The 26,915-nt window shown below is 41.7% G+C and overlaps 1 protein-coding gene across 4 annotated transcripts in view; it reads left to right on the plus strand.

Annotated features, from left to right (window-relative positions):
- RAB3GAP2 (RAB3 GTPase activating non-catalytic protein subunit 2) overlaps positions 1-26,915 on the plus strand; it is a 279,134-nt gene that overhangs the window by 135,711 nt on the left and 116,508 nt on the right. For 3 of the 4 annotated variants that reach the window (XM_029593170.1, XM_029593168.1, XM_029593167.1), the window contains exons 15-19: positions 8,317-8,460; positions 9,368-9,450; positions 13,047-13,111; positions 13,190-13,280; positions 21,820-21,947. In XM_029593170.1, coding sequence (XP_029449030.1) covers positions 8,317-8,460; positions 9,368-9,450; positions 13,047-13,111; positions 13,190-13,280; positions 21,820-21,947 — 511 coding nt within the window. The remainder of the gene's footprint in view (positions 1-8,316; positions 8,461-9,367; positions 9,451-13,046; positions 13,112-13,189; positions 13,281-21,819; positions 21,948-26,915) is intronic. The other variant, XM_029593169.1, reaches the window with a different exon arrangement.

Raw genomic sequence — 26,915 nt, forward strand, 5'->3', positions numbered from 1 at the left:
AAAAGGATCCAATTCAGAAGAAAAAGGAGCAAAGGAACTAATTTTTAGCCTTGGTTCAATATAGAAAGGCTTACCAGATCCTACTGATGGTCTGTGGGTGTTGTGGTTTCGATCTTTTTATGTTCTCCTCCCTAACCCCCATCTTATAACTTAAATGACTGGATCTAGCTCAGCCAAACTTGGGTGACATCAGAGCATTTCAGTTTTGAAAGGTGCAAAGGGATTTTGCAGAATACTGGGGGGGGGCGGCAAGTTGACACTTTCAACACTGTTGCCCTCCTGATGACCTGGCTGCCTGTTTCAGGCTTTACCTGGGTTCCAGTGATTTTTCCTTGATCTGCTTTACTTGATGCTAGATGCTGCTGCTACTTTCAGGGGGGCTAGGCTCCTCCCCTTTCCTGACATCACTGCTGGAACTGCTTAAGCGGGTTTGGACCTTAGGCAGGCTGACGTCCAGGGGGCCCGGTTCCATGGTTTGTCCCTTTTTGTGTCAGTTGTTGCAGCATCTCCTGAAATATTAAATTGACTTGATTTATTCTTGGAAACAGAATTTTCAAAAAGCTTTCACAAACATCTATTATGATGGATGTCTAGGATTTTAAATGTGATAGTTTGGGGGAAATGGAGGGATCAAGGAGATGAAGATGCTTGTTCTAGCGTTTTGTATTCTGTACTTTTGCAGGATGAAGTAGATTTTAGGAATTCACAGTTTTTAGTGAGGTTTATAAATGCCTATTCTGTGCCAAAGAAAACTACTACTACTATTAATATAATTAGAGACTGCCATTTTAAAATATTGATTATCACTGAAACTTGAATTTTGGATGGGGGATGTTTTTACTGTTGCTCAAATTTGTCCTCATGGACTTGGATATGTGTAAAAATCAAGGTCAAAGAAAAGGAGGGGAATAGTAATTATCTTTGATAAATCTCTTCAGGTCTCTTTAGATAATGTAGTGAGTTCTAAATTCTTTGAATTTTTGCTTTCACAGTTGCAGGTAATTTCCAGTTCACATTATTGGCTGTTAATTAGCCTCCTAACAATGATGTTGAAGCTTTAGATAAATTATTGGGTTGGATCTCTGAGAAATGTTTAGTATCCTCGCCTTTATTGCTTATGGGCGATTTTAATGTTCATGTTAATCATCCTCAAAATTGTATTGTACTTAGGTTTTTGAGATCTTTTAAAGATTTATTGTTCAGTTAGTCCATTTGCTGACTCACAAAAGTGGGAATACTTTGAATTCATTTTTTACTACTGAGCTAAGATTTATTGAACCAGCATTGTTTCATTTTTGCCAGCTTCTTGGTCTGACCATTATTTAATATAGCTTAGTTTGAAGAATAGACTTTTGGTAAAGCAGACTGGGAATAAGTATGTTTATTTCCATTACCTTCTGCTTCACCAGTCCAGAACCTATGGGTATATCCCCTCATCCAACCAGATGGAGGCAGAGCTCTAAAATTCTTTTCTAATGACGTCACTAGACATAAGTGCTGTATGGAACACATTCAACCAGTGTTTTCTGCCTCCAGCCGTTGGATGGAAGTTGGAAGGGGTAGCTCTTATGTTTTAAGATGTATTATTTTATTGTTTTCAGCCTTTACTAATGTCAAAGTGCTGCAGCTAGTGGCCATGCTCCTGTGGACTGTTCTCCTGCAGTGAGGCGAGCCCTGAGACTTCCTGTTTAATCCTTACTGTACTGTCTGGCAAAGTGAGGAAATCTAACAGGCCGATACAGTAAAGTGGGGCCGCGGTTACCCTGCTCCTAACCCGCTTTCTACTCACTTTCCGGCCGCGTTAGCCCTTCCTGCAATACACTATCCCCTTTAACCCATCCTTACCGCCTCTTTAAATCACCGAGTAACCCCTTCCGCACGCGGCATGTATATTAAATGTAAACGATCGAATTAGCTATTCCCTCCCATACAGTAACACACGCCCTGACTATCGCTATTTTACCCTGCCGTTTTTCCATGCGTTTAACCTGCTAACTTACCGCCTACCCTTACCCCTGCATTAGAGGCAGGGGTAATGGTAGACGGCAAACTTTCCCCCAAAAGGAAACCTCTAAAAACCTAAAATCCCCTCCTCCCGAAGCGACTCGACATTACTTTTTGTTGTTTTCTTACTTTTTGTTGCTTTCAGCTCCTTCCCTTCTCTGCCGTCCTCCGGAGGGGGCAGCCGGCGGTGAAAGTGGCTTGCAGCGTGTCCCCCCGTCCCGTCCCCCCCCGTGCAGGTCCCGGTTCTCCTGGCTCGGCCCTCATCAAATTGTCAAGTCGGGTGAGAGCCCACTGTTCTGTGCCCTCTCCAGTCACGGCGCGAGCAAAGCGAAGCGTGCTTTCATTGGCCTGAGCGCCCGTCAATTTGGGCGCCCCGGCCAATGAAAGCACATAGATGGGCGCGCGTGACGTCACAGCGTGCGTCACGCCCGTCTATGTGCTTTCATTGGCTGGAGCGCCCAAATTGACGGGCGCGCAATCGCTTTCATTGGCTGAGCGCCTGTCAATTTGGGCGCACATGGACGGGCGCCCGTGACGTCACGGCGTGCGTCACGCGCGCCCGTTTATGTGCTTTCATTGGCTGGAGTGCCCGTAAATTTGGGCTCTCCAGCCAATGAAAGCACATAGATGGGCGTGACGCACTCCCGTCTATGAGCTTTCATTGGCTGGAGTGCCCAAATTGACGGGCGCTCAGGCCAATGAAAGTACGCTTTGCTCGCGCCGTGACTTTTGATTTGAATATCTCCGAGCAAAGCAGGAACTGTCTGATCACCTTAGCTTGAGCGTGCCTAGGTTTCTCGGGGTATGTAAAACTAAGACTGGGACCAGTGGAATAATTAAAAACCAGCAGCCTTAGCCAAAACGTCCTCAATGAATTGGCGCGGGGGGGACCGCTGCGAGCCATTTTCGCCGCCGGCTGCCCCCTCCGGAGGGCGGCAGAGAAGGGAAGGGGCTGAAAAGCAACAAAAGGTAAGTTGGCACATGTCGAGCCGCTTCGGGAGGAGGGGATTTTCGGTTTTTAGGTTTCATGGGTTAAAGTTGGGATCCACTTCCTGGTGCCGGGGGCGGTTCCGGAGGGCGCGGCCACGCCCCCGGACCGCCCCGGGCCGAAACCACGCGCCCGGGCCCTCCCCCAAAATGCCGCGTCCCACCCCCAAAACGCCGCGTTGATCGGCCCCGCCCCCGACAAAAAACCCCGGGACTTACGCGAGTCCCGGGGCTCTGCGCGCGCCGGCAGGCCTATGGAAAATAGGCGTGCTGGCGCGCAAGGCCCTGCTCGCATAAATCCGGGCGGATTTACGCGAGCCTGGATTGGCCACTGTTGGAGACAGGATGCTGGGCTTGATGGACCCTTGTCTGACCCAGTATGGCATGTTCTTAGGAGAGTCTATAGGAGCAGGCTTCAGCTCTTCTTAGAGAATGGATCCACATTACTTCAGACCAATGGGTATTAGACATAATAAGATTTGGTTATGCTCCAGAATTAGAGGGGTATAAAAGATCATTTTGTTATTTCTCCTGTCAAGTCTCCTGCCAAAATTGTTGCCGTACACAAGACTTTAAGCAAGTTACTTCATTTATAGGCCATTCACCCAATCCCATGAACAGAATATCAAAAGGGTTATTATTCGATCTATTTTGTGATTCCAAATAAGGATGGCACTTTCAGACCTATTTTAGATTTTAAAGGGGTGAATCAGAATATATATATATATATATATATATATCCCTCATTTCCGTGTGGTGTCACTCTGCACAGTAATAGCATCAGTACGCAAAGGGGAATTTTTATCTTCCCTATATTTGAAGGAGGCATATTTTCATATTCCAATAAGACAAGATTTCCAGAAATTTCTTCATTTTTGTGTAATAGGCCATCATTTTCAGTTTCTTGCTCTTTCCTTTGGTCTAGAAACTGCTCCAAGGACCTTCACAAAGATGATGGTGGTGGTAGCAGCCATTTTAAGGAAAAAAGGAATTTTAATTCATCTTATCTGGACGGTTGGCTAATAAGGGCCAAGTCTTATTCCGAAGAGGTAGATTCGACAGAGACGGTGGTCTCTTTACTGCAAAGGCTGGGGTGTGTGATCAATTTTTCCAAGAGTCATTTACAGCCCACCCAGAAATTGGAACATCTGGGAGCAGTATTCAGTTCAAGGCTCGGACTGGTTTATTTATCAGAAGAAAGAATCTTAAAACTTTGTGCCCAGATAAAAGAATTTTCTTTATGTCGAGCCCTGTCTGTGTGGGATTACCACCAAGTGTTAAGCCTAATAGCATCGACTTAAGAGTTGGAACCTTGGGCAAGAGCACACATGAGGCGTTTACAGATTTCGTTGCTTTCTAGGTGGGATCCTCAGACTCAGGATTACCAGATTCGTCTCCCTTTATCCGAGGATGTCCACACTTCTTTGAAGTGGTGGACTCAGCTTTCAAATTTAAGGAAAGGGATGCCTCTAGAAACTCCAGTTTGGGAGTTTTTGAAAATGGATGCAGTTTGACAGGTTGAGGTGCTCATTACAAGAATCTTTACACTCAAAGGCTCTGGAGTCAGGAAGAGGGAAATTGGTCAATAAATCATTTAGAGAGCAGGGCTGTCAGGTTGACTTATCTATTTTCAACCTCAGCTTCAGAGCAAGGCAGTAAAGGTTCTTTACAACACCACCACCACAACGGTAGCGTATACACAGTTGGAGTTTGTTAGAAGAGACAAATCAGTTGTTTATGTGGGCCAAGATTCACCTCTTACATTTGACAGCTCAACACATAGCAGGTCAAAGCAATGTGCATGCAGACAGAGTTGTAACATAATAGATCCAAGAGAATGGGAGTTGAATCTGGAGGTTTATTTAAAAAATAGTACAGCATTGGGGCACCCCTCAAATAGATTTAATGGATTCCAATCTGAACAAAAAAGTGGAGAGATTTTTTAGTCGGCACAGAAAGATAAACAACCAGGGAGTGGATGCCTTTCAGCAGTGTTGGAAGGGCTACAGTCTTATGTATCTTTTTCCTCCATGGCCTTTAATAGCTCGAGTTTTGAGAAAGATTGAGAAGGTAAAGGTGGTTCTAGTGGCTCCCGATTGGCCAAGAAGACCGTGGTATGCAGACCTATTGAGACTCTTAGTGGATCAGCCCTTTCTACTTTCCCAAATGAAAGGTCTTCTACGTCAAGGTCCTATAGAGATGGAGGATCCGATTCCATTTTGGCTTACAGCCTGGCTATTGAAAGGGAAAGATTAGCAAATAAAGGCTATTCACAATCAGTAATTAGTACCATGCTACATTCCAGAAAAAGATCCACTTCTCTTTCTTATGTAAGAGTGGGGTGTATATTTGAAAATTTTTGTTTGTGAAAGGGATTTTCTCCTTGAAAAGCTCAGGTAGGGGTTATTCTCTCCTTTTTGCAAACTGGTTTAGATAAGAGTTTGTCTTTAAATTATTTAAAGGTGCAGATTGCGGACATTTCTTCTTTTCATGGGAGAGATAGTGGTTGCCTAATTTCTTCCCACGCGGATATTATTTGCTTTTTATGCGGTGTGAAGCATTTACATCCTCCAGTGAAGCTGGTTTTTCGTCTTTGCAATTTAAATATAGTTTTGCAAGCTTTAACAGATTTGCCCTTGAGCCTTTATTGCTCTATTATTAAAGATTTAACTCTTAAGACAGTTTTTTTTTTAGTGGCAATAACCTCTGCAAGATATATTTCGGAATTGCAGGCATTGTCAGTGCAATCTCCGTTTTTGCGTTTTACAAAGAGTTCAGTAATTTTGAGACCAATTCCTTCATTTTTACTGAAGGTTGTATCCACATTTCATTTAAATCAACAGGTTGTTTTACCTTCCTTTAGTAAGAAGAAGTGTAAGAATGGTTTAAAGTCTTTAAATTATTTAGATGTTGGGAGATGTTTAAAACATTGTCTCGAAACAACTAAGGATTTCAGGAATTTGGAAAGGTTATTTGTCCTGTTTTGTGCTCCTAGAAAGGATGAAGCTGCTTCTAAGACTACGATTGCTAGATGGTAAAAGAATGCTATTGCCTCGGCTTACATTTTGAAGGGTAAATCTGTTCCTACTGTGATTTAAGGCTCATTCTATAAGAGCACAATCCTCTTCTTGGGCTGAGAGAAGTTTTGTTAGTCCAATGGAGATATGTAAGGCGGCTACTTGGTCGTCTTTAGGCACTTTTGCAAAGCATTTCAGGCTGGATCTTCTCACTAGGCAAGGTATCAATTTTGGTTCAGCTGTCTTGAAAGCGGGATTGTCATCCACCCACCCTTAAATGGACTTTGGTACGTCCCATAGGTTTGGGACTGGTGGAGCAGAAGGTAATGGAAGAAGAAATTATGTCTTACCTGTTAATTTCCTTTCCTTTACTTCTGCTATACCAGACCAGAACAGAAAGACATTAGTGCGTGCTTTTGTTAGAAATAGATGCATTATATCAGGATTTGCCAGGGGTTGCACTTAAGTGACTGCAGATGATTCAGAACACGGCAGCCTGAGTAGTGGCAGGTTTAAGGAGTTCTGACCGTATCACTCTGATTTTGTATGATCTACAGTGGCTGCCAATTCCTCAACATATTTAATACAAAGTGCTATCTATTCTGCATAAATGTTTGCATGATTAGGGCCCAAGCTATCTGAGGACACTGTTGACTACTTATATGCCTACAAGAAATCTTAGGTCTGCAGGACAAGATTTGTTGAAGCCTCTGACTCTATCTCAGATTAGATTAGTGGTCACATGCAGCACAGCTTTTAGCTGTTCTACGCCTGTTTTGTGGAATACAGTGCCTTTGGGAAATATGACAAGTTAATGCTTGTTTGAAGTGGATGCTTTTGCAGGAAATAAATGTTCTGGGAGATAGTGAGGACCTTGACGGTGAGATGGTTTGGGGATTAAGAAATTCGTTTTTAGAATTGGGTTGGGGGATAATGGGGTAGGGGATTATGTTAATTTTATTTTTCTGATTAAATTTGTTTTATTGGTATGGTTATATGATTGTATTTTTGTAATTTAACTTTTTATTTGGATAAACAACAACATACAAGCCAATAATTTTCATACAGCTACATCTCCTTGGAGACAAACAAATTATCCAAACAGTTTTATACTCCCAACCCACCACCCCCCTACCCCCCCCCCCCCCACCAGTGTACAGCTAATACTGTTTCTAGTATGGTTGTCGCAATAAAACAATTGCTCCTGCATGAACAATAACAAAATATGTAAAGAGGTATCTCAGACATTATATATAAATAAAATTAGAGTAAAATAAAATACAGCACACCAGCCAGTTCCCATGTACACAAATAAAATATATATGGCAAACCATTGCCTCGGCTCATTCTTATAGTACATAAGCGGATGAAAAATAAAATGAAATATACTAATATGCCAGAAATCAACCTATAGCCGATTGTTCTAAAGCCACTTGGCAAAAGGCGCCCAAATTTTCTCGTATTGAATTAAGTCATCTCTGTGATAAGCAGCGATTTTCTCCATTGCTCTAATGCCCATGAGCTTGGTAACCACTAATCTCAACCTCTTCCACCATTGTGCAATCACCAACCGAGCCGCTATGGCCAAATAACGCAGGAGCCTCAAGTTAGTTATCCCCTGGTCCTCCAGCCATAGCCCCAATAGCCACATTTCTGGGTATATCAATGTATCCGTTCCCAACATGTCTTTAGCCCACCCTCGAATTTGACCCCAAAAAGTGGAAATGAGCGGACACAACCACCAGATATGGAGAAAGGTGCCCGTGTCCTCTGCACACCGCCAGCAGAGATTGGACATTGTGGGATAACATTTTGCTAACCTTTTGGGGCAGAGATACCACCTGTAGAGTAATTTATATTCATTTTCAATCATAGCAGTAGTCACGGCCTGCATCCCCCATGGTTCCCATGGTAAAGATGAATGCTCCTCTTCTCCATCTTTCCTAGCTCCAAATACAGAGAAAGTAAAAACTGTCCCGTATTTCAGCAGCAGTGACTCTGATCTTCAAGTGCTCCCTGCAGCAAAGCAAAACCATCCAGAGAGCCAAACTTCCAAACAGTTCTTCCAAAAACTGGAAGCAACAACCCACACAACCTGTCTGAATCCAGCAGTGAGCCCAGTAAAGATCCACAAGAAGCCTTCAAACTCAGTGCGTCCCATGAAATGCAAAGAAAAAGTTGCAGAAGCTACCTTGATAAACTTCTGCTCGTTTGTGGTCCCCCATTCTTTATTTATTCTGTGAAATGCATGTCTGTTGTGACTTTCTCTCTCTCTCTCTTCTTCATATTATGTGTTTGTCTGTTTTAGGTTGTTGTATCCTGGCTATAAAATAATGGGCCTTAACAATGTGACCAGTCAGGGCTGGCAGCCACAGACATATCAGATATGCCTTGTTGATCCTCTTTCTGGAAGTGTGAAGACTGTAAACGTGCCTTTTCATTTAGCCCTTAGGTAAGATTTACTGTATTGATCGTGACTGCATTCATAGCACCCAAGGCAGCCATCTTTTGACAAAAACTGGCTTTTTCAAGGAGGTTTTCATAAAAACCAGGACTATAATACTCCTAAATGCTATCAGTATTTCTCCGAGGACAAATATAACAACCACTACGCAAGATGGGTGACATCATCCGAGGCCACAGAGTCGGGTCGTTTTTCTCTCAAAGCCCAGAAAGTTCAACTTTGCTTTCTGAGCGTGCACAGGCCTTCCCGTGAGTCTCCTTAGTCTTTTTCCTAGGAAGGAGGGAGAAATTGGGTGGTGGATTGTTTTGCTGCCCATGGAGAACACTTGTTACAGGTACAGCAACTTTGCTTTCTCAAATGAACACTTCCTGCCTCACAGCAATGTTTTGTTTTTTTTTTTAAATACAAAACACCCCTCCCACAATGAACTGATGATATGAGGATTAGATGTAACAGGTGGTTTACAAAAACGCTGTACTTTGTGGCATTAGAGAAGGTGGTGATGGTGGAGGAAAAGAACAAGATTAAGAATTCCTTCAATTCTTGGTGGCTATTTTATTGAAAATCTGACAGAAGCTGACCTGTTAAAGATAGGAATACTTTCAGATGCTCTGATTTGACATCTATGTAATCTGAATGTCTTTTTAGAATATGGTTTGGGGCGGTGGACATTGCCACGGAATTTGCATGGTTTATTTTGTAGATTTTTTAAGGCACGTTTTCTGGTTGGAATGAAAGATGTGTTTACTGAAAATCCTTCAGGATATTGTCATGATAGCTTTATATGATGTACCCACAGAATTGTAGAAAACAGTTTTCAGTAAGGTCTTCTGGGGATTTTTTAGGGTTTTTAAATACATATACACTTGTTTTCCCTGCCCATATATTTTTCCAGTGATAAGAAGAGTGAGAGAGCGAAGGACATGCACTTGGTAAAGAAGCTGTCATCATTGCTTAAAGCAAAAACACCAAATCCTGGTAATAGCCCTTCTGTTCTTACTATGTGTTAGTTCAGTAGGTAGTACTTTGAAAGATAGGACTTTAGAATCGTACAGCACTTTTGGATAAATGAAATTGACCTGTACTTCTGACAGCTCTTTATCCTGCCAGGATTAATTTATAGGGGATTGAAATCATGTCCTGGGATAGCCTTTGCTAGCTATCGCTCAGATATAGTAACTAAGGCTACAGTATCCTGCTGCAAAGCAGTGCTCAGTATTGAATTGCTACATTTCAGCGATTCAAGACTGATTGTGCAGAAAAGATTGAGTTAAAAACATTTCCTAAGATGTTTGCATTCTGATGCATCATTCTTGCTCTCCATGTCATGTTTTAGTCCCTTACATAAACACATATGGCACCACTGTTAAGAATATAAATATTCAAGCGTTCATGTAATGTGTGATCATGAATTGGCACAGAACAAATACACTGGAAGTGATATTGTGTAATACTGCATTTCATTATCTGCCACTGGTGTATTTCCTATAATGTCTCCAGGGTGTTTTTGAAGTAGACCAAAAGATTTGGTACCTAGATTATTCAAGCCAGTGGCCAATGAGGATCCCTTTATGACAATGGCACTTATCAGCGATGTATTGGCTGACTGAAGGGGTGATATCAAGCTGCATTTGTGTGATGGGCATTTAATGGTTTATGATTTGTGATAAGGTTTACATGAATACTTTCAGGAGACACCTGGCCTATTTCAAGTATTAATTTAAGGAAATATATCTTGCAAACCACTTCAGTCACTAGAAAAACACTAAACAGAGAATATAGAATAAAAGGTTGATATCTAGAAAAAATGACCTTTGTTTATCCAATCTTCTACCAGCAAAGTACGTAATAATTTAGTTTTCTGTTGACACAAAAAGAGGTTAAATTAGCACAAGTTTGAAATATGTGAACAGTAGCACCAATCATGAACCCTGACGTATTTCTCTGAAGTGTCTGTTGAACAAAATTTTCAAAACAGTGTGATGATGATTTAAGGTACCATAGAGCATAGATGAGAAGTGAATACCATAGTTAGTGAAAGTAGATTTTATTTCTTATGAGTCTATGTGTTACATTGAGCTGCAGGATATGATAGGTTAACATATACTTGAGTTTAATAGAACACTATCTTTGTGGCGAGAGTGACATATTAATTAGTCTGTTACTAGATCAAGTGGAGTAATATTCCTTACAACTAGATATATTCTGAGTTGCAGATAATATGGGTACATCCAGGGACGTGTACAGAGCAAAATTGAACCTACTGATATTTAGAAGAAGATTGAACAAGATCAGCAAATGTTTTCATTTGGTCTTTTAATAAAACAAAAATCTAAATTCTGTATTACAGTGACTTACAAAAGTCTTCACATGCTTGTACATTTTTCACATTCAATCTAAAAAATACAAATCAAAATGCGTTAAATTAGGAGTATTTCACGGATCTACACAACATACTCTACTACACTCTGATCATGAAAGAACAATTATCAAAATATTCCAAAAGTAATAAAGAATACTATAAAAAAGAAAACCATTTGTCATAGAAAACTCAGATTAGCAGCAGTTCAAAGCATTGCCTGAACAAAGCCTATAATAAGTTAAACAGAACCTACCTGTGTCCAGTCACAGTAGTTGAGCTGATTCAGATACTCCTGGATGAAGAATCAAGCTGTTTCGGTTGTATGAAATTAATTTGAAGCAAAGTTCAAAACATGCTGAAAGAACTCTGCGATAACATTATTCAAAGGTACAGATTGGGGGAAGGCTACAAGAAAATTTTAGTGTTTGACTATCCCTTGGGGCACTATCAGGTCTATCGTTGTAAAATTGAAATACTTTGGTATTACCAAGACACTGCTGTGATCAGGCTGCCTCTCCAAAATCAATAGCCATAGGTTAAGGAAACTGCTGTGGAAAGTCACTGCAAGGTCTAAGATTACTTAAAAAGAACTACAGAGGTCTGTGGCTGAGGCTGAGAAAAATGTTAGATTTTCAACAATATCAAAATTTCTTCACAGACATGGCCTGTATGAGAAGGTGGCAAGAAGGAAGCCATTGCTGAAGAAAAGCCATATGATTTGCCGTATAGCATTTGTAAAGAAACAGGGGACACTACACACATGTGGGAGAAGGTCTTGTGGTCTGATGAGACCAAAAATTTAAAGGCTGGATTTTTAATGGCCCGCGCGCGTAAAAGACGGGTTATGCACGTGGCCGGGCCTTGTGAGCGCCACGTGCATTTTAGAAGAGGCCCAGCCGCGAGCGTACTCCCTGTTACACGCACAAGAGCCAGGCCTCGGCAGTGGGGCAGTCCGGGGGGGCGGAGCGGGCTAGAGGTGCCCTGTACAGCGGCCATTTGCTATTGTGTCGGGGATCGCGTGCTGGCAGAGTTTAAAAAAAAAAAATGGGGGGCTAGGATAGGGATAGGGGGTGGGATAGGGAAGGGAGGTTAGGGTAGGGAAGTTCCCTCCCAGTCCGCTCCTTAATTGGAGTGCATGTTATAAAATCGTGCATTCTTTTTAAAAAATCTCCCCCTGAACTTTTTGGTCTCAATGCCAAGCAATGTGTGTGGTGTAAAACAAACACGGCACTCTCCCTGCTAACATCATTCCTACCCTGATGCATGGTGGTGGCAGTATTATGTAGTGTTTATACTCTCCAGTAGCATCAGAGGGAAGACTTATGAAGAGCAAGGGAATGATGGATGAACAAAGTACAGGCAAATCTTGGAGGAAGACCTGTTCGAGTCTGCCATAGACCTGGGATTTGGGAGAAGATTCACCTTTCAGCATGATAAAAGTCCTAAGCACAAAATTAAAGCAACAGTGAAATTGCTTAGCAAGAAGAAAGTGAATGTCCTTGAGTGGTCCAGTCACAGGCCAGGCCTGAATCCAATGGAAAATCTTTGGCAAGACTTAAGACTGCAATCCTAGATGATCCCAGCCAACTTGAAAGAGCTTGAGCTATTCTGCTTAGAAGAATGGCTAAAATCTGCAAACTTGGTAGACACTTCTCCTAAATGCCTCATGACTGTTATTGCTGCAAAAGGGCTTTCCACCAAGTATTGAGTCAAGGGATGTGAAGATGACTTTCTTTTATTCTTAATTACTTTTGGAATATTTCTATAATTGTTCTTCTACAATGAAAGTGTAGATTGTTGTGTAGATCAGTGAAAGGAGCTCCTACTTACATGCATTTTGATTTGTAATTTTTAGACAGCACAAAGTGAAAAATGTAGAAGGGGTGTGAAGACTTTTGCAAGATACTGTATATAGTTGACTTGTAATACCTGAATACTTAATCACCATTGTACAGCACTATGTACATTCAATAGCAGTATAAAAATAAGAAGTATTATTCTTATTAATTGCTGCACGTGAGATGAGTAAGCTCGATAAAGGAGGGCATTTCTGAATAATTGTAATTGACAGGGGACATGATTTTGTTTCACACATAAGAAGAAATCAGAGTGATAATAAAGGAAGCAGCTTATCTGTGTGTGTTCTACCTTTTTCACAGCACTGGTGTTTGAATGTTTTAAGGCTTCTTTCATAATCAATTTGTGTTCATAGAACTTCTGGAAGCAGAAGCAAAGGATATTCTTCTGGATATTAAATACCCTGCAACAAAGAAACAGGTAGGTTTGAAAACCTTGTGATAGTGCCACTCTTCTGTCATTTTGCTGAGAAACAAATTCTGGTTAAATTTCTGACAGGCTCTGGAAAGCATCCTAGCAAGTGACCACATACCGCTCTGCTCCCTGACAAACATAACACAGACGCTGATGGACACATTAAGGAGCCAGGGTAAGTGCATTCTCTTACGTGATCTCTAAGGCTCAGGCTGCCAGCTAGTACAACTTTATACTTTGTTTTCACAATCAATGTCCTCTTTAAAGTGAATTTTATCTGAAAAAATTTCTCTCTGTTGACGGGCAGAAGTGATAATCATGGCACATGGACAACGTCACTCAATGGCACTGAATAGACCCTCCTTTCTAAGCTCATAGAGCTTTTGTTCTACTTAGCATGCACAGAAATTCCTGTACGGGCATTGCTTCATGAGCCCCCTCAGGTTTTTTTTCCCTCTGAGCATCAGCTTGGATGTGTACACTATCCGTGTTTTTTTTTATCGATTAATATCTTACTAAATTTGTTCTTTTTTTTTCTTCATTTATTAAGTTGCCTCGCTGCCTCAGCAGCCCCGAAACAGCACTTTTCAATGTTGTTAAAAAACAAAACGATAAACTTCACAGGATGTCTGATTCCAAGAAGCCCACCATTAGTGGCGTCAAAGACTGTATATGCAGTAGGAAATTGTCCATTATGGATGGGCATTAGGGTGGCCCTTATTTTTCAACTTGCTCCCAACCCCTCATTTTGCTCCAATGTATGAAAAAGTGCTCCTTGCCAAATTTCAGCTCAATTGAACTATTTTAAGGTGACCCCAAAGGCCTTAATGTTTCAGATTTCACCAAAGATTAGTATTTCTTATTTAAAACTTTTGTAATTCATTTTCAAACGTTGTTTGGGAAAATAATAGTCAAGCATAATCGAAAGAATTTTATTTATAACTATTTTCTTCATATACTTATTTGCTTGACATAAAAATTTGCCAAGGTATTGAGCAAAAATTGAAACCAAAAGAAAAATACATACTTTGCAAAATAACATCTAAAATGGAAATAATAACTATAAAAACATAATAAGATACCAGATTTTACTGCTTCATTAGGCCAGTTTTGGCTGCATCTGGGTACTCTTTTCTGTGTTTACTAACAATCTGCACAATGTATTGCTTTTCTTTTTTGTTCTTGGTCAGAACGTTCTGATATTCTTGGATTAGCTTCACTCCTCTCTACCACGTCGTTAACTCTACTACAATGCTTTTCAATATTTCCAACCCACGTTGGAAGTTGACATCATCTTTCCAAGTAGGCAGTTTTTTTTTATAAAATTTGTGTTTATTGAAAATCTTGAGAATCACATCTTTGATTCTGCGGAAATAAAATCATATAAGTGTTTTTCTTTTAAACGCTTGAGGTCTTCATTACTAACAATGTATTGTTTTATTTGATTTTCTGCATTGCTGTCTTCTGTAGTCATCATTATAGTAGCCATTTTTTGCTTAATGTCTAGTGGAACTTCATCATCAAAGAATGCGAATGCTGCAGTTTCTGGTTTGCAAATTTTTTCATGGCAGTACTACTAATTTCTGGATTTACATTCTTATACTCAATTTCAATAAAAAAACTGTAATCTAGATACGGAGCTTTCAGATCCAGCAGTACTAGGAATCAGGCTTGTAAATAGTCTGATAAGAAAAATGCATGTTCTTCTGATTGAATCGTTCTCTTTTTTGGTCAGTTTAAATTGCTCTCGGAATATATTTTAAAAGCATAAATAGCCTTTGCCAACCACGGAGCATGGCTCACAGCTTCAGGAACGCAAAATGAGGCTCCTTTTGCCGGAGTACCACCAAGGAAAGTCGTGACCAATTCTAATAATTCGTGGTTATCATCTCAATGCTGTTTATGACGTAACTGACATAAACATCTTCGGTGACATCTTCTATCCCCACTATGATATTTTTTGTTGTCTATGGCTGACCAGGTTTAAACAAATTCACATCTGGCCCAGATGTTGTACCCATTACTGCATCAGAACTACTTCTCAAGACTAATTCGAAGATGTGATGATGATGATGCCATTGTATCGTACAAATGAACTACTCTTCGCAAAGCACAAACTCACTAATACTAGAACTTACTAAAATCTTAATGAATAGAACTGTAACTTGAAATATGTGTCTAAACTTAGAAAACTGCCTTACTGGCTGTAAGACTTGAATTGAACTGACTGAGAGTTGTTGAGTGATGCCATATATATATATATATATATATCTCAGAACTTTCTTTATGGTTCTAGAATCTTCCACAACCTTCTATAAGCTTCCAGAAGCATTTTTATTGCTAATTAAGTTCTCTTTCAATCATATTCTATACTTATTTCGAAAAAAGTATGATAAAGAAGATAAACTTCAGGGCATTTGGGGTCCATTTTAATATTATCTGATTGAGCTGAAATTTTACAGAGAGTACTTTTACATGGATTTGAACAATTTTTAGGGAGCTGAAAAATATTTCAATTCACAAAATCATATACAACTAAGGGTCACCCTAATGGGCATGACATCTGTTACCGCTGCCTTGGACTGAACTATGACCAGGCAAATTGCTACCATTGTGACTGGATGTCTCTGCATTCCCAGGAACTAAGTAAGTCTCTCAAGAGCCATAGTCTGTTCTCTTCCCGGAGCGGAGTCTTGTCTTGTTCTCTGAGTGCTGAGTTGAGCAGAGGCTCCTCAAGGAAGTCTTCCCCTTTGGAGGAGCAGCAGAATCCTCAAGAGTTGAGCAAACAGAAAAAGTTGTGAACTGATGCTGTTAAAAGGAAGACACACCACTCTTCAGAGCCAATGGCACAACTGGCACAAAAAAAACAATGTCTCAGCATTGTCAATGCCGCTGATGCATCATTCTCTGGCACATTGAGCCCCAGTGCTGTCTACACATTGAGGATCAGCACTGTTAACTCATTGATCTCTGGAGTGCATGATGCATCGAGCCTCAATGCCATTAATGCTCTCTACCTTGGTGCCTCAAACATAGGAGCAACCTGGTACATTGTTAATGCACCAAGCCATGGAGGTTCTGATGGAACTGTTCACTAAGTCATCAGCAACTTCTATACATATGGGATTTTCAGGGGCAGAAGGAGATATACTCCACTTACTCCCCCCAATTTCTAGGGCAGTGTCACCATCAAAGTTACTGCTACAAGGCCTATGCCTGGATACACCAGACCCCTTGATTTCTAACCTGCCCCTGCCACAGATTTAACAAAGTCCAGAGGATGTGCATGGAGATATTTCATTCTGGTAACTGAAGAAGATGTTCCACCTCCATTTCCTTGTCAGAGGGCACATTAGCCCTTGGACCAAGTGGCAGAGTTTGAGAGATCTTTCTTTACCTCTCCAGTGGCTAAAGACAAGGAAGGGACTCTTGAAACTTTCCTTTCCATAATATCAGAAATACTCTCACAATAGAGTCCCAGTAAACCTTGATTGGACAGATACTCCATCAGAACCTCCGTGAGGTGGTTCTAGTCCCCGACATTCACTTGCAGTGGAGTCCAGCCAGTCGGAAGATGTACACTAGGAATGCACCCCTCTGAAGCAACCAGTGACCCCACCTCCATCACTTGTTTCTTCATTGGGGTCCTGGATTAATGTTCCTTCCCCTCTAGGATGTGAGGAAGGTTCAGTGGAAATTCCATCCAATTCCCTACCTGAACCTCTAAACCACTCGTCTTCACCTGAAGATCTCTCTTGCTCCAAATGTCTGGACAAGTTGGATAAAGCGCTTAGAGTTACTGTTCATAAAGGACCCTTGCACAGAGATTTTTGGTTTTCTCCAGATTTTAGATACCCTGGTGGAGCCTGCAGCTATTTCAATCCATGTTATTCTGCAAGCATTGCAAACAAGAATATGGGAGAATCTGATTTCCTGTGCCCCATTTGTAAGGAAGTTAGACCTCAAGTATAGAATTCAGAAAACTTCAGGTTTTGGAGTAGTATAGCTATCTCATCAATCAGTTGTAGTGGAGATCACTCTTAAAAGAGCACAGAAAACAAGAATATTTTTTAATACTCCACCAGGGAAGGATCCCAGGCTCCTAAACAATTTTGATAAAAAGGTGTTCCAAAGTTCCATGCATATTTCTGCCACCTGTTCTGTATGGTTCAATACTAACATGATTGCATGCAAAAACTGAAGCCCTTTTTTCTTCAGGGTGATAGAAGCTCTGCATATCTGAAGCCACTCCTAGATGCGGAGGAGGGTATATACTATCTTATTCGATCAATTTGAGGCTTTCAAAATGACAGCCTGCTCCTTATCAGCCTTCATTGGAGCACGCAGAATGGCTTGGTTGAGAGCCAGTAGTTTGCACAATGATGTGCAAAATAAGTTAGATGATATCTCCTGTCACCTCTTTGGAGACAAAATCAGTTTCTCAAATCAAATTACAATATGTGACAGTCTAGTCCCTCTCAACAGATTCAGAACAATAGTTCACTACATGGAGGCCCTACTACATTTTTAAACGGTCATACTTCCACAGATGTCTCTTCCAGGAATTTCAGCAACTAGGGGATTGAGACCCATTCTGGATTTAAGAAGTCTGAACAAGAATCTACTTCAGGAGAGGTTCAAAATGAACTCCCTTCACACAAGTCTCCCCTTCATCCAGATGGGAGAGTAAATCTAAAAGACACCTATGCCCACATACCATCCACCTAGTCCACTGGTACTACCTTTTTTTTTTTTTTTTTATAGTGGACTTCTCTTACTACCAGTACTGAATACTCCCCTTCAGACTATCAGCAGCACCAAGCATCTTTACCCAAGTGCCTTGCTGTAGTAGCAGCATATCTTTGTCATCAGGGAATCCGTGTCTTCCCTTACCTGGATGAGTGGTTTGTGACCACAGCTAACAGGGAAGATGTATTCATCTCTCTACAGAACTCAATTAAATTCCTGCAGTGATTAGGATTCCTAGTGAATGTTACGTTTGCTGATCATGGTGGCTCCCATGACCGGCAGCTTCACCTCCTCGCTGCCAGGGAGATGCTCAGTGAGCTTGTTGCGGCAAGGCACCAACATCATCTCATTTTCCTCCCTCCTCTGCGGGTTGCCTCTACGAGTGTGTGCGCCATGGGATCTGAATATGGATCTAGCCCAACTATTGAAGCCACCATTTGAATCACTGGACACCGCTTCTCTCAGATTTCTCACATGGAAGTTTATTCCTAGTCGCAATCACATCAAATAGAAGAGTCAGTGAGGTCCAGGCTTTTATTCATTGCTCTCCTTATATGCAATTTTTCCACAATAGGGTGGTGCTCAGCACACATTCAAAGTTTCTACCAGAGGTCGTATTTACTTTCCATATTAATCAAGCCATTTTATTACCTATGCTCGTTTAGAGACCACATGAACATGAAGGCAAAATTGCCCTTCTTTTCTTAGACTGTAAAAGAGCCTTGGCTGACTTCAGGAAAAGAACTTTGCCACATTATCAAGCCTTATAGCTCTTTTGTTTCTTACATTCCTAACTGACTGAACATAGCAGTAGCTAAACAAACGGGTAGATTTTAAAAGGTTGCGCGCGGGTGTACATGTGCGCGCGCTACTCGGCGTGCACACATGTTCGCCCGATTTTATAACATGCGTGCGCATGTTATAAAATCCAGGGTCGGCGTGCACAAGGGGGTGCACCTTGTGCGTGCCGAGCCTGCTCCGAGCCATGCTGCCTTCCCCCATTCCCTACCCCCCACCCCACCTTCCCTTTCCCCCCTACCTTTTTTGAGTTCTTTTTTTTTTTTTGTTGCTAAACTTACTTCAGCCCTGGGGCTGAAGTAAGTTGGGCTGGCCAACTGCCGGCGCGCGATCCCAAGCACAGCAGCAAATGTCTGTGCCTGGAGTCTCTGGCCCTGCCCCTGGCCCGCCCATGCCCCTCCCCTTTTTACAAGCCCTGGGACTTACACTCGTCCCGGCGCTTTACGGGCATCGCCGAGCCTTTTTAAAATCTGGCCCAGCGCGTGTAACCTTTTTAAAATCTGGCCCACATTGTCCAGTTGGCTAGCAGGCTGTATTGTATATTGTTATGCCCTAGCAGGCATCCAGATCACAGACTCTGTCAAGGCTCATCAGGTGAGAGCTATGGCTGCATCACTGGCTCATCTGAGAGCTTCTTGAAGACATCTTCAAAGCTGCAGCTGGGTCCTCTGTGTACACCTTCACATTCCATTGCTGTCTGGATAATCTTTAAAAGAGTGACAGTAAATTTGGACAAGCAATTTTGCTTAGCCTGTTTACCCAGGTGTCTATTCTCCATGGTGGGGGTCCGGGTTGGTCATTCAGTAATTGTTCCGCTGCAACCCTCACCTTGTGATTTCCCACATGACACAGCTAATTCAGCTGGGCTTGTCAGTAGAGAGAGCAAGTTTGCCTACCTTAAAACATTGTTCTCCAGAGACGGGCAGGATTAATTATTCATGCTAAATACCCACCCACCTCCTTGGAGAGTTGACTACCTAGCTAAATTTAGCTTTAACATTGACTGAGGAGCTTGAAGGTAATGCCAGCGCAGGAATTCTTGCACATGCTCAGCAGAGCAAAAGCTTTATGTGTTTAGAGAGAAGGGTTTGTTTTGCGCTGTCGGATGACATCACTGACATGTCATGGCTAATTCATCCTGCTACAGAGAACACTGTTTACAGTAACCAAACTTACTTTTTTAAAAATACTGATAATACTAGGTGGAATCACTGTTTTTTTCATTGTCTTTGCTTGGCATAGATTTAAAAAATTCTGGTTGTAGTCATTGTGGGGCAAACTATGATGCCTTGAATTTACATTTCAGTTTTCAGACTAGAAAAGGCCCTGTGGGCCTAAACCAGACGAGCTCATGCCAAGAGACTTGCTGGATTAGCTTTGAGTAGTTTTGTTGTGCTACCATAAGTGGTTTAATATCCTGTAAAACTCCTAAACTGAACAAAAGCAGCTGTTGAATTTTGTCATACCACTGGTAGCGTTTATTCTTTTCTGGTTTTTCTGAAGGAAGAATGCAGGATCACTTAAAAAATAGAACTTAAGGAAAAATCAAACCTAAAATAGACTTGATGTTTGCTTTTCCTATCATCTTTCTACCCATTTCTGGGAAAAGAGGGTTAGGTGACCATGGCTTCACCATGGGGCCTGGGACCCTTTTCTTGACTGAATATTGCAGAGGGTTGCTATTGCCTTCTGTAGCCCACAACACCTGCTCTTCCCTGCTGGTCCCCCAATTTTTATCTTGTTTAGCCTCTCAGATCTAATGAGTTCAGACTCTCCCAAGACACTGATGCTGGGAGGATTTGATGGTGTCTTCTCATTTATAGATAGACTGGCTAAAATGTTGATGTTTACAACAGCTTTATTTGTTTTGTCTTGAAATATTATTTCAGGTAGCCTGACAGATTAATATAAAAAGTATAGCAAACAGGACTTGCTCTGTCTCAGAAGATTAGGTTTATTGACTTTAAAATAAGAGCAACTTTCAAAGTAGTTCTGTTCTAGCCCCCACCTTGCCCAAGTGACTCTAGTCTCCTTTGCTGGCTAAGGTTTGCATGGAAAGATTCCAACAAGATCACGTCCTTTAGTGTTACTTAGCAGCTTGAAGGTGTCATGCATACAGGGGCAGGCTTCCTTCCCTCCTTTGGAACTCAAGTGTACCACCTTCAGGTTGTGTGCCTAGGGAACTGACGTGCAGGTCTTTCATTTCACTATGCACAGTGTCTCGCTGGAGAAACAGGATTGGCTCCACGTCAGCAGGGTGTGTGCAGGCCCAATGTGAGGCCAAGTAATGCCCTGGTTAGTGGAAGGGGAGAGGACAGTCCCCCTCAGATGGCCCAACCAGAGTGGGGGAAGGAAGGGGGGTGGGATATGTCCTTTCATATGATATCATCAGCTGAGAAGAGGTCCACTTTGGATAATGTGGTGTGTAGACACACTTTTTAGCTTACTTCCCCCACTGCAGGCAGAGGTGCCTATGCCTATTTTTCCTCAGGTGCCAGTGTTGTGATGATGACAGCATTGTGCACAGGCAACCCCCGGTCTGGGGCTTCTTGTGCCCACCCCTTACAATGGTCCTGGGTATCTGTGATGTCATTTGTAGTATTCTGGTCAAAATGGCTGCTACCAGTGTTCAATAAGGGCACTTACCTTGCAGAGATTTTTTTTGTGATAGTGATTCTGAGTACATAATGGACCATGCTTATTTTATCACTAGTAAACATCTCATACTTTTACAGCAGGACTTTAAAACTTCTGTTTTGTTTCAGTTTTAGTCTTTCTTAACACTATTGTTCCTATTCTGTACTGCATTTTTGTTTTCAGATTGTAATCATATTGTGAAAATTCCCATCTGTTAATGCAAATCCACAATCCTTACAACACAGAAGCCTTTGCAATAGCCTTGTGTTCTGTCTAGTTAAAAAAATTAATTTCTCATTAGGAAAGGAGTCTGAAATTTTTGTGGTCTTTGCGGGGAAAAAAATCAGCCTTGCTTTATTAACCTGGCATGGATTAGACATTATAATAATGTCATGTGTGCATCAAACATTATATTGTTTTAGGCAACAAATTTCAAGTCCTACAAAGAAAATGCAACTAAAAAAAAGATTTCACATCTGTCTTGTGTGTCAGCACTAAAGCTGGTCTGTTTTTCTTTTTTTTCCCCTTAGAACTTGAGAGTGTTGATGAAGGACTTCTGCAACTCTGTGCACACAAATTAAAATTGTTGTATCTCTACGAATCAGTCAGCAAATTGAATTCTTTGGATGCTCAGTTAAATGCCGCACTCCCAGATAATGTGAGTAATGCCAAAAGTGGTGATTAGTCAGGAGAGTTAAAGGGCTGATTAATGTGACACCAAAAGTCCCTTTTTCCTGGATCAGTTGTAAAATGTGAAATGCATAGATATAAAATGTACGGCTAGCATTATCCCCACCAGTCTGAACCCTTGAATTGTTCTTGTCTCGCCGAAGATGAAGACTAGTGAAACCTCAAGCAGCATGAGATTTCAGCCCAGGTGATAAGGCCGTTGTTCTCTTGATGCTCCCTCGGTACATCATTGGTCACCAGTAATGTCTGTCCAAAAAAAATCTTAAAACCTGCTGGCTTCACTTCTTTTCATTTAGCCTGAGTCAAGGCTGATGTCTGCAGCAGATGCATGCCAGTCTAAGTTGTATGGGACTCCAGTGGAGCCTCAATCAGTAGACCAGACTAGAGGCGCTGGTGAGAGCCATGGTCAGGTTCTTGCTCTGGAGTGCACCATTAATGGCTTTGAGTGTCATCTTGGCCATGCCACAAGCAAGCTCCTTCAGTTACAGGCAAGGCTGGTTTTTGGGTAGGAGGAGTAGGGCAGTTGCCAGGGGTGTGCCATGCAGCAAGAGGGCATAGCTGATCCAGGGCCATTACCAGCACTGTTCCCTGTAATGCATACATGGGCAACCATGCAGAGTTCCTTATGCAGTCATGCATGCTGCACCTCAGGCTATGCAGACCCAGACTCAGTACTGGCAAGAGAGCAGCAGGGAGCAGTAGGGGAGCCCATGCCACCCCTCTCACTCTTCCTTCCTGTCAGAGCTGGCCCTGCTAGCATGTTCAAAACTCATGGAATGGCACTTCCTGTATGCTGATCTTGTGCATTGCAAGATCAGCATACAAGAAATGCCAGCCCATGAATTTTGAACACGCTTGCAAGGCCACCACAGACTGAGAGAAATATGTGGCAGCAACTTTTCTTATTTTGCTTGGGGAAAAGGCAGATGCAGTGGAGCGGAGGGGGTGGGGGCGGAAGAGGCAAGGGGGAGATGCTGGGAGGGAGGAAGGGAAAGGCAGGAGGTAGATAATGGGGATGGTATGGCAGTTAAGAGACAGGGGAGTGGATGCTGGGGACTGGAGATTTAAGTCACGGGAGTGGGTACTGGGAATGGGAGACGGTTAAGTGACAGAGGAGGGGGTTCTGGGGCAAGGAGACAGGGGGCACTTGCTAGGGGAGGGGGAAAGAGATAGATAGGATTCTCGGGGGGGGGGGTGTAAGAGGTGGAGGGGTTTGGAAGAAGGCGATAACGGGGTGGAGGGACACTTGTAGAAAAAGCATACATGTACCCCCGCCTCTACTAATCCACAACAAGGGCTGGATGAGGAGTGCCTTTTGCCGAGGAGCTAGCCCTGGCTGCAGGACTACTTGTTTATAGATACTAGTGCTTATTTGATCATAATACCTCTTTTCTTGATAAGCTTGTCTTTTTTTGGCCTGTTGCACCTAAAAAAAAAGCATAATAGGGGAGAGAAACATGATCCCCTTTCACTATTTTCCTTGAGAATTGTTTCTCTTCATTCATTGCCTGAGCCTTATTTAATAAGAATCTTTGCCTAATACTTTGACTTCTGGGAGCCATTTCAGTACAGTATTCTCCAGGTCCAGCTAATCTCTGGATATACATATTGCCTCCACCTTTTGTGAGGGAGGCACAAAAGGTGGAGGCAAGGGAGGGAGGATCCTTTCTTTTGCAGTGGGATAAGCAGACAGATTGATTTGAATTTGCTGTGATATCTGAGCATTGGGTTACGCTCAATTGCAAGGGGGCACTACCATCAACGTCCAAATTCTGTATCAGTGGTATGATGGAGAAAAAGTGAACGATCTCAGTCCAGATGGAGATATTATCTCTTTATGGATCTCATATGCAGTCCCTGGTGGCTGGATCAGTCTTGCTAGACATGCTTGCAGTCACAGCAGGGCAGCACAGAGGTGTCTACATTTTCTCTTCTCCATTTTTCTGTCACGCCTTTCTCCTTCTCTTTAGCCTACTATACCTGAATGTAATTCATCATGAGCTGCCAATGGAAAGGTATGAGTTAAATCTTCCCCCTTCTGCTGTCCAAACACTTTCATCTGACCACATATCCCCCCCATTTATTATATCACATTACCGGCAAATTGGGTCATCAACCACGTTTTACATTTTTTCCCTGAATTGTTCCAAATCACAATTCTAAAGGGAGTTCGTGCCACATAACTGGAACACCACTCTGAGAAAATAATTTCTGTAATCTTTGACAGTCATTTTTTATTGGAAGAATGAATGAAGTCCATTACCTGCTATTAATTAAGTTGTCTTAGAAATTAGCCACTGCTATTACTAGCAACAGTAACATGGAATAGACTTAGTTTTTGGGTACTTGCCAGGTTCTTATGGCCTGGATTGGCCACTGTTGGAAACAGGATGCTGGGCTTGATGGACCCTTGGTCTGACCCAGCATGGCATGTTCTTAATTTGCAACAAAGATTTCCCGGTAGATCTTAAATTCCTAGATGCGTCATAGCATTTTAATTGTCTTTTCAGTCTCGGAGATCCAAATCCTCAGAGAACTTGAAAAGCTAGAAGTAATTTTTTTAATTTACATCGTGATGCTATCGGTAGCCATTGAAGCTGCAATAAGAGTTATTTATTTTATTTAAATAATTTATATACCGGAGGTTCCTGTATAATATACATATCACCCCGGTTTACATATAACAGTAACAATCGCTACATTTTGCGGTTTACATAGAACAGTATTAAACAACGAAGTTTTACATTGAGCAAAAAGAAGTAAACAAGTTTTAACATTGAAACAAACGAAGTAAACAAGTTTTTACTTTGAAACAACTTAATAGAAGTAGGCAAATAGTAAATACTATTAAACCATTAATAGACATGCGGTTAATAAATCCAAAAATAACATGGAGATATGTAAGTCCACATGAATGTGTATGTAGACTGTATGTAGACAGCATGAATGTGTGAATCTCTAATTGAATTAAAAAAAAAAAAAAAGATCTGAAAAATATCATTGTGGGAGTGAAAAGACTTTTTTTTTTTTTTTTTTTTTGTTCTTGGTTCTAGGGGAAGGCTAGTTTGAATAACCAAGTCTTAAGTTTCTTTTTAAATGTAATGTGGCATGGTTCCAGACGCAGGTCTGGAGGGAGCGAGTTCCAAAGTGAAGGGCCCGCTGTCGACAGTGCACGTTTCCTTAGAGCGGATTTCGCCGGTTGTGTGATTAGTCTGTTCTGATAAGCGCTTCTGGTAGGTTTTACGGATGTGTGTAGTTGAATTTGAAATGTTAAGTTGAGAGGCGCGATGTTGTATAAGGCCTTATGTATCATCGCTAGAGACTTGAATTGGATCCTGTATTTGATTGGGAGCCAGTGGAGGTAGTGGAGGATTGGGGTGATATGATCTCTTTTCTTGGCATTTGAAAGAATTCTTGCTGAGGCGTTCAGGACCATCTGAAGTGGTTTGGTGGTGCATGCTGGTAGGCCTAGGAGGAGAGAGTTGCAGTAGTCTAATTTTGGGAGTATGATGGCTTGTAAAACCATACGGAAGTCCCTGTATAGGAGGAGTGGTTTAAGTTTCTTTAATGTTTGAAGTTTAAAGAAACATTCTTTTGTTGTGTTGTTGACAAATTTGTTGAGATTGAGTCTGCTGTCTATGATGACTCCCAGATCTTTAACTTGTTGCGTGATGAAGTGCCCGGTGGTGTCCGGATGTTGATTAGTGTTAGAATGTGAAGGGGGGGTATAGTTTTCCGGTGCTATAATGAGGATTTCGGTTTTGTTTTTGTTTAGGACCAAGTTGAGGCTGGTGAGTAGATTGTTGATAGCAGACAGACATTTATTCCAATATGATATGGCTTTGTGTAGGGAGTCTTCTATAGGGATGAGGATTTGAATATCATCCGCGTATAGGTAATGTCTTAGCTTAAGGTTAGTGAGTAGTTGACATAGTGGGAGCAGATAAATATTGAAAAGAGTCGGAGAGAGGGATGATCCTTGCGGTACCCCCCTCTTGGATTCGATGGTGTGGGACTCTTTGTTATTTATCTTGACCTTGTATGATCTGTTCTCCAAAAACGATTTGAACCAGTTAAAAGCTGCTCCTGAAATGCCGATGTCTATTAATCGTTGCAGGAGGTATGTGTGGTTTACGGTATCAAACGCTGATGAGAGATCCAGGAGAGCGAGGAGGCAAGGTTGGCCCTTTTCAAGGTTGAAGATGATGGTGTCTGATAAAGATGTTAGTAACGATTCGGTATTCATAGTCTTACGAAAGCCAAATTGGTTTGAGGTGAGGATATTATTTTCGTCAAGAAATTCTGTAAGTTGTTTGTTGACAACTTTCTCCATAACTTTGGCTATCATAGGGAGGTTTGCTATGGGTCTGAAGTTAGCTGGGTCTGAAGTTAGTTGACCTGCGGACGATCTTCTAGATTGCCCCATTACTATGTGTGCTGCCTTATTCCAAATCAGTTGGAGTTTATGATTGGTTTTTGCCGGTATACCCTTATAAAGTGCATTGCAATAATCTATGCCCGATAGTATTAAAGCATAGGTTACAGCTTTCAAAACTTGAAAATCTACATATGGATGTAGTTGTCTAACAATTTTAAGTTTCCCATATATGTTAATATGCTTACAAAGATCAAAGAAACTGACCATCAAGAATAGTTACTGTATTTTTCGCTCCATAAGACGCACCTGACCATAAGATGCACCTAGGATTCAGAGGGGGGAAAAAAAAAAAAAAAAAAGTGTGCTAAACCGACTGTGACCCCGGGCATCTGTGCGTCTTATGGAGCAAATTAAGGGAGTGCATAACATTTTATTTCTCCCCATTTTGTTTTCGGGTCTGGGGAGGGCCATTTCGGTCCACTCCCCAGATCAGAAAACTTTTATCTTTCTCTGGGAACCCCCCCCCCCTAAAAAAACCCCCATCCCAACCCTTTAAAT

The sequence above is a fragment of the Rhinatrema bivittatum genome, chromosome 3 (genome assembly GCF_901001135.1).
Source record: "Rhinatrema bivittatum chromosome 3, aRhiBiv1.1, whole genome shotgun sequence".
Taxonomy (NCBI): Eukaryota; Metazoa; Chordata; class Amphibia; order Gymnophiona; family Rhinatrematidae; genus Rhinatrema; species Rhinatrema bivittatum.